Consider the following 9,025-nt stretch of genomic DNA (forward strand, 5'->3'; position numbering starts at 1 on the left):
GCAAAAAAAAATAGAGAGATTATCATTCCTTTTTGTCATCATCACTGTATAAAACAAGAAATTTAAAAGGTCATCACTGATGTAAAGAACTCACCTGCACATAGGATTAGCAGAAAGGCAAGCAGGAGTTTTGCTACCCACATGTTGACCCTGGCAGATGTGATAGGGATGTTGACTGACTGCAGAGCACCATTCAGTAAAGAGATGTGCTTCTCAGCTGCTCCTCTTAGTACTCTGGCTAAGGCTCAGTGACTCCTCCTCCCCTTTCCCATTGCAATCATAAGAAAGGTTTCTTAGCTGTGAGCAGTGGTAAAAGTTCTCAGTTGCTTGTAGGTTACAATGTCAGTTGTTCCAGGGATTTGCATGTAACAGATACATGAGCGATTCGCTTAGTAGCAGCAGCCCCTAAAGGCAGCTTCGCTGGTACTGCAGGGCTTTATGTATCCCTGAGGAAGAGGCTCTGAAATCTTATCTGAAATCTGATCATTAGATTTCACATGGAAAACTATTTGATCCAGATAAGACTCTGCAGCTCTCCCACACCCACTTTGAAAATCAGCAAGCTTTCACAGCACAGAGTACTTAATGACAGCAAGTTTATACCACAGTGCACGAAAGGCGAATGGTGTTTCTCCAGTAGAGTGACTGCAACTGGAGGGCTGCTGACAGTGCCGAAGAAATGTAAGCACAAGAAAGTGAAGACTGCAGCTTGGAATTGCATAATAACACATTTCTAGACAAGTAGGGTATGTTTGACACAAGCATTAGTAGGCTAGGCTTCTTTCCATAAAGCCACGGGTGATCATTAAAACTATTTTTTTTACATTTATATGTTAAAGCCTAAGTTTAATTTTTTTAAAAATCAGGGAAAAGGGGACATTACTTATTATTCAGTAATTATATAGCGCCAACAGTTTGCTCAGCGCTGTACATTACAATGGGAGACAATACAGTAACAATACAATTCAATACATGAGGGGTTTGAGGGCCCTGCTCCTTGGAGCTTACAATCTAGGAGGGAGGGGATAGTGGTACAGGAGGAAATAGCTGTGGGTATCAATGTGATGTGTCCCTTGTGCTGCTGGCTTCTACTTTGATTATTTATTGATTTTAGGTACTTATATAGCGCTGTCAATTTACGCAGTGCTTTACACATATATATATTGTACATTCACATCAGTCCCTAACCCTCAAGGAGTGTACAATCTAAGGTCCCTAACTCACATTCATACATACACATATTGGGGCCAATTTAGACAGGATCCAATTAACCTACCAGCATATCTGGGAGGAAACTGGAGTACCTGGAGGAAACCCATGCAGGCACAGGGAGAACATGCAAACTCCATGCAGGAGGCGCCATGGTCGGGAATCAAACCCATGACCCATTTACTGCAAGGCAGATGTGCTAACCACTAAGCCACTGTGCCGCCCCATTATAATCTTTTTCTTTACTGTCGTAATCGTCCGGTGCAGTGGGGGTTATTAGCGCCAAGAGACCTGTCATATGAACTCATCAAGAGTGCTGACTATGAAAAAAAAAAAAAAAACACAGGAGGTCGCAAACGGCTAGTGCATTACCAGAGATTTATTATGAAAGACAAGAATGTTGACAAAATGGATACTCACAAAAGTAGAAGAAAAGAAGGCATTAAAATCAAGAAGCATAAGCCAGTGCAGGAATCACGGAACATCCAAAGTCGGACGGTTCCTGCTGACCCATTTGGAAGAAAAATATATTTTAAATATATTTAAAAAATATTCTTCCCAAATATATTGCTATATATTTGAAATGCTACAATTTTGGCCATATTCAATATATTTCTAAATATATTTCAATAAATATATATACTGCATGTTGAAATGCGTTTTATTACAAAATATATAATATTATTTTTAAAAATACATTTCAAATACTGTATACTGTATGTCTTTAAAAATGCAGATCTACATTTTTGGAATGCATTTACAAATATATGTAAAAATACATATGTGTACCCAGCTTATATCTGGCAAGTTTCTAACATGTGGACAGAGTATAGTGAACAGAGTGATTATCTTATTAGAATGGTAATGCTTCTTTAGTAATCAACAGGCTGGAATGGATTAGTGACCAAGCTGCAGTGCTAGAGTGCAGAGTGAGTGTACTTTCCTCCTAAAGTATATGTGAACCCTTACCGTCTAAAATAGCCCATTCAGTTTAAAATGGAAATGAAAGGCAAAACATTTGTATATAAATATAAAAAAAAAACATTCTAAATACCTTTATTTTTAAACTTTTTTTTTTTATAAGCGATCATATACCCTCTGTTCTCAGCTGCACAAAGAAGTGAAGGAGGAGAAACAGCAGCACACTGGTTTTCCCCGTGAATGGCTGTGCAGGAAAGGGAGGTGTCAGCAGAGGTCTGATCATTGAAGGAAAGCAGACTGAGTTCCCAGCATAGCCAGCAAACTGACCGTGCTGTGCTCTCATGCCTAGTGTGGTCAGTTTTCATAGGAAAAGCAGGGGGACTGGCAGGAATGTTACGGATTTCCCATGAAGGAAGCAATACAAAGAAAACAGGATATTTTTTCTTATAAGTATATGGTACAGGGCTATTTGGAATCTGAAATGCTGGTTTGCATATTCGCTAACCCCTTAACGCCACACTTCCCAGCCCTTTAAGAAGTTTCCAATGCCATTAAGTGGGGCAGGGGTTTATGATCATGTTAGCTGTCACAGCGGTCTCCTGATTGGAAAGCTTTCCGTTAGGCGCCGGTAACTATGCAGGGCGCACACTCTTGGCACATGTTTATTTACATTAAATATGCAGCCTCTAAGCATCAAGGCCCACCCTCCGAGAGGCCACATATTTGAGTACTCCTCGGCGCATAGGGGTTAAAATGCCCAACATGCACCCCACTTACATCTTCATTGTCAGTAAATGAACAAAAACCAAAAGCAGCAACCCTATTCACACCACCACAGGCTGCGATATTCACATACAGCCAGGAGCCAGACTCCATGACAGTAATGAACAGGGGCCATCTCCCATACATACTCTTTTCTTCTTTGTGCCACTATTTCCAAAACTCTCCCAAAAGGATAACTGCAACTTTTACTATAAATGTTCCATCTGACTAGCTTCTGTACTTTGAATACGACTTAGAAAACAATACACATTTCTCAGATGCAGACTAAGCACCCTATTACTACCCTGACCAGGGGCGGACTGACCATTCAAGAACTCGGGCACTGCCCGAGGGCCCGGGGTCAGTAGGGGGCTCCATGAGATGCCTCTGGTACCTTTTATAGGCTTTTTTGGGTGTGGTTTGAGTGTGGGCAAGGACACCCCATGATCCCCTATTGCCCGGGAGCCCCATAAGTTGTCAGTCCGCCCCTGACCCTGACACAAACCTTTTTCTAGGCTGTGCTAGCTCTGCACTCTTCTGTTGGCATGCATACTCAGTGCATAGAAGATAACTAGCCAGTTTCTAGGTTGGCACTTATTCTCAGGGCATCTATTATTTTCTGGGGTTGATTTGTTAAATGCAATTAGCCTGTGCACTCTGCAAGTACAGATGCACTCATTTTCCCCAAAGCTTGGTGAATGTGGTGAAGCTTCACTTTTTTGCTTGCACAAGATTGGATGATGGAAATCGGCAGAGCTTCTCCACATTCACTAAGCTTTGGGTTAAATGAGTGCAAATGCACTTACAAAGTGCACAGTCTACTTGTCTTTAGTAAAATAACCCTTGTATTTCCATGTTCTGAGCATATATGTTCACTTTACAGGCAGTTGCAACTAGAGAAGTAGTCAGAAAGGATAGGCACACATATAATAAAGCATATATACATTCTGTGTCAGATAATATACACATTTTTCAACCTTCTGAACTGCACTACAATCAATTTGAGTAAAACTAAACTCTCTGAAAAATATACTTTATTTGTAGAGCAGGGGTGGACTGACAACTCATGGGGCCCCTGGGCAATAAGGGATCATGGGGCCCCTGTGTCCTTGCCCAAACTCAAAAAAGCCTATGAAAAAGGTACCAGGGGCATCTCATGGGGCCTTCAAAAAAGGGGGGGTTTGTGAAAAGAGATTCACAGAAAAGCGGCTACATTATGAACAGACCGTGACACTCAGAAAATTTTCCAAAAATTATGCTTTATTACACAGATATAAATATGACATATGGGCGTTCGCCCTGGTTTACCATCACCTCAGTATGAGACAATAACACACAGACCTAAAACCATATAAAATGACATCAAGACCGGTCTAAATGTATGTGCAACAGAAAAAGTGACTGCAAGAGTCTAATATCTCTGTAGTACAAACACATAGGTAAACACTTCCCTGAAGAGGTGTATCCAAAAATTATACCATAGGTATACCATAATATTAAATAATGAATTTACACCAATATCATAAGGGTGAATCCCGAATAGGGAATCCAAAAATTATACTATGGATATACGTATATCACATGTATGAAATGCGGTAAGCACAATAAGCGTAAAGAGGGGAACAGTAAGCCTCAGGCCTGTTTGGAAAAAGACATAAATGTCACATATATGATGCAATACATTCCTGTGCCGGCACACGTGGTTGGGGCCCGTTCATCTGTTATGTGAACAGCTGTATCATAAAGCTCTTGAATGGAAATAAGCCCCATTTATTCCCATGATGGGAGAAAAGGTGCAGACTGCAGCACTCTGCTTGAAATGGTGTCTTCACCACTGTATGTGGACTACACACCACCCTTTGTAGGAAAAACAAAACATATCCCAAGGAATCTTCTGCCTGTTGAGCTATATGCGGTATGTCCTGTATCCTATACAAAGCACCATAATGTCCCCATCCTGTAGTGAAACAAATAATGTGGGAAGTCACTGACAGAGCTTGCATTCAATAAGATATGTAGGTCATATTGATCACAGAGGACCGTATATCTAATGTCCTGTAACAATCCACTCACCACCTGTGCCGTGGATAAAGGGAATGAAAGGAAAATCCTTCATGGATATTGCCAAACACGGCCACAGAGGCCCAGGAACCACCGCTGACATCCGCCGATATACCGCGGGTTCCAGCCCCCTCTCAGCGCCTGTACTGCTCACGCTTGCCTCATGGCATGTGAAGATGGCTTCCTCCTTATGGGTCAGCGTGCGTTCCACCTAGTGCGCATGACCGGAAGTGACGTATCTGACGTATGACGTCAACGCGTTTCGCCGATGGGCGTATCTCACTCAGCTTCGTCAGGACCAATGGGACAGCTGCATTTCAATATCCTATTTATAGTGGGTAAAGACCCACCCATTTATGCAAAAGAGGTGACCTGCAGTTGTTCCTAATGGAAGGAAACAAGGGGGGGGGCTAAATACTTAGCACAGCTACTGGTCTTAATTAAAATTAAAAAGGCAGGCGGCTGGAGTCCACAGGGAGGGGAGAGGCTTGATATTTTAACCAAAACATATATTAATCAAAGGTCATAAATTACATATACCAGTCTGTTGGGGCTTTTATCACACTTTAACCAGGAGATGGCGATATAAATCAAAGAATCATGAATTCCATCCACTGAATCGGGTTCTTGGGGAGACAATATCAATTATCAAAAGATACCAACAAATACCACAAGATGGCAATATAATCTGAAAATTCACATGAGGGTCATTATAACAAAAATACCCCAGTTTTTTACATCCATCCTATGGTATGGTTATTGTTCAGAAACGAAAGGTATTAAGGGACATATAACCAGACAGTGAGTCCTTTTGCATTATTTAGAGCTATATAAAAAACTCATATCGTAATGTCATCCATATTTACGTTAATATTCCCAATATACACAGGTTTATCGCAATTCCAGCCATTAAGAAAAAACTGAGAAATGCCATCAACTAACCGCCACATGGCAGTAAATCAGAGAATCAACAGTTCCATCTACTGAATCGGGTTTTTTGGGGGAGACAATATCAATTATCAGAAAATACCAACAAATACCACAAGATGGCAATATAATCTGAAAATTCATATGAGGGTCATAATAACAGAAATACCCCAGTTTTTTAACATCCATCCTATGGTATGGTCATTATTCAGAGACAGAAGGTATTAAGGGACATTTAACCAGATAGTAAGTCCTTTTGCATTGTTTAGAGCTATATAAAAAACTCATATCATAAGATCATCCATATTTTCATTAATATTCCCAACACCGATACATAGTCCCATAAACCTATTTTTCCAAAAACACTTGGAGATCACACTCCACATTTAACCCCTTAGGGTACAGTGTATCAAGTTTATATATCTAATGTTTCTCCTTTTTAAGCAGTTCTCTATCAAAATCACCTCTCCTCTGTGGGAAGTGCAGTGCATAGAAACCTTTTACTTTAGTGCCGTCCAGTTTACCTCCATGATATTTAGCGTAATGTTGGGCGAGGTTACTATCAGGATCATTTGATCTAATATCTCTAAAGTGTTCACCAATTCTTACTTTAAGTTGTCTTTTAGTCTTACCTACATACATCTTTTTACAGGGACAGGTTAAGATATATAATACCCTTACTGTGGAACAGTTTATAAGACTCTGAATCTTATAGTGAGTGTTATTTCCTGAATCATAAAAGGAATCCGTGCGATCCACATATTTGCAGATTTGACATTTTCCACATTTAAACATCCCCTTGGTACGTGATTTTAACCATGTTGTTCGTTTTAATGGTTGATAATCTGAATGAATAAGGAGGTCACCAAGATTTGGTGCTCTTCTTGCTACCATCTGGGGACGTTCACCTACAATCTTGCTCAACCTGGGGCATTGGGTAAGAATCTTCCAGTGTTTTTCCAATATTAATTTAACATCTTGCCATTGAGCTCCAAATTGGGTAATCATTCTCACAGGCTGATCACTCAATCTAGCCTTCACTTCCTTTTTGGTAGATAATAAATCCTCACGATCAGTTTGATATGCCCGTCTCCGAGCATTTCTAATTTGGGAGTGGGAATACCCCCTTTCCCTAAATCTTCTATAGAGATCCTGAGCTTCCATTTTAAAATCATTGATGTTTGAGCAGTTTCTCCGACATCTCAAAAACTGTCCCACTGGAATCCCTGAGATCAGTGAACGTGGATGGTAGCTTCTTGCCTCTAATAGGGTATTGGCAGCAGTAGGTTTCCTATATGTCTTAGTGAGGAGTTTTCCATTTTCAAGTCTAATCTCCAGATCCAGAAAAGAAATACATCTTTCGTCACATATATATGTAAGTCCAATATTGAAGGAGTTCTGATTTAACTCTCCCAAAAATGATTTCAATTCCTCAGATGTTCCTTTGAGAGGTCGGAGAAACTGCTCAAACATCAATGATTTTAAAATGGAAGCTCAGGATCTCTATAGAAGATTTAGGGAAAGGGGGTATTCCCACTCCCAAATTAGAAATGCTCGGAGACGGGCATATCAAACTGATCGTGAGGATTTATTATCTACCAAAAAGGAAGTGAAGGCTAGATTGAGTGATCAGCCTGTGAGAATGATTACCCAATTTGGAGCTCAATGGCAAGATGTTAAATTAATATTGGAAAAACACTGGAAGATTCTTACCCAATGCCCCAGGTTGAGCAAGATTGTAGGTGAACGTCCCCAGATGGTAGCAAGAAGAGCACCAAATCTTGGTGACCTCCTTATTCATTCAGATTATCAACCATTAAAACGAACAACATGGTTAAAATCACGTACCAAGGGGATGTTTAAATGTGGAAAATGTCAAATCTGCAAATATGTGGATCGCACGGATTCCTTTTATGATTCAGGAAATAACACTCACTATAAGATTCAGAGTCTTATAAACTGTTCCACAGTAAGGGTATTATATATCTTAACCTGTCCCTGTAAAAAGATGTATGTAGGTAAGACTAAAAGACAACTTAAAGTAAGAATTGGTGAACACTTTAGAGATATTAGATCAAATGATCCTGATAGTAACCTCGCCCAACATTACGCTAAATATCATGGAGGTAAACTGGACGGCACTAAAGTAAAAGGTTTCTATGCACTGCACTTCCCACAGAGGAGAGGTGATTTTGATAGAGAACTGCTTAAAAAGGAGAAACATTGGATATATAAACTTGATACACTGTACCCTAAGGGGTTAAATGTGGAGTGTGATCTCCAAGTGTTTTTGGAAAAATAGGTTTATGGGACTATGTATCGGTGTTGGGAATATTAATGAAAATATGGATGATCTTATGATATGAGTTTTTTATATAGCTCTAAACAATGCAAAAGGACTTACTATCTGGTTAAATGTCCCTTAATACCTTCTGTCTCTGAATAATGACCATACCATAGGATGGATGTTAAAAAACTGGGGTATTTCTGTTATTATGACCCTCATATGAATTTTCAGATTATATTGCCATCTTGTGGTATTTGTTGGTATTTTCTGATAATTGATATTGTCTCCCCCAAAAAACCCGATTCAGTAGATGGAACTGTTGATTCTCTGATTTACTGCCATGTGGCGGTTAGTTGATGGCATTTCTCAGTTTTTTCTTAATGGCTGGAATTGCGATAAACCTGTGTATATTGGGAATATTAACGTAAATATGGATGACATTACGATATGAGTTTTTTATATAGCTCTAAATAATGCAAAAGGACTCACTGTCTGGTTATATGTCCCTTAATACCTTTCGTTTCTGAACAATAACCATACCATAGGATGGATGTAAAAAACTGGGGTATTTTTGTTATAATGACCCTCATGTGAATTTTCAGATTATATTGCCATCTTGTGGTATTTGTTGGTATCTTTTGATAATTGATATTGTCTCCCCAAGAACCCGATTCAGTGGATGGAATTCATGATTCTTTGATTTATATCGCCATCTCCTGGTTAAAGTGTGATAAAAGCCCCAACAGACTGGTATATGTAATTTATGACCTTTGATTAATATATGTTTTGGTTAAAATATCAAGCCTCTCCCCTCCCTGTGGACTCCAGCCGCCTGCCTTTTTAATTTTAATTAAGACC

The 9,025-nt window shown here is 39.6% G+C and overlaps 1 protein-coding gene across 2 annotated transcripts in view; it reads right to left on the reverse strand.

Annotated features, from left to right (window-relative positions):
- Positions 1–226, reverse strand: part of HGF (hepatocyte growth factor) — a 184,853-nt gene extending 184,627 nt beyond the window's left edge. Inside the window, exon 1 of one of the 2 annotated variants that reach the window (XM_089685857.1) lies at positions 95–226. In XM_089685857.1, the coding sequence (XP_089541983.1) occupies positions 95–143 (49 nt within the window). In that variant the 5' untranslated portion in view covers positions 144–226. The remainder of the gene's footprint in view (positions 1–94) is intronic. The other variant, XM_089685861.1, reaches the window with a different exon arrangement.
- Between the last annotated feature and the right edge of the window lie 8,799 nt (positions 227–9,025).

This window comes from Staurois parvus, unplaced genomic scaffold (assembly GCF_062004578.1).
Source record: "Staurois parvus isolate SC_StPar_1 unplaced genomic scaffold, SC_StPar_1.0 ptg000019l, whole genome shotgun sequence".
Lineage (NCBI taxonomy): Eukaryota > Metazoa > Chordata > Amphibia > Anura > Ranidae > Staurois > Staurois parvus.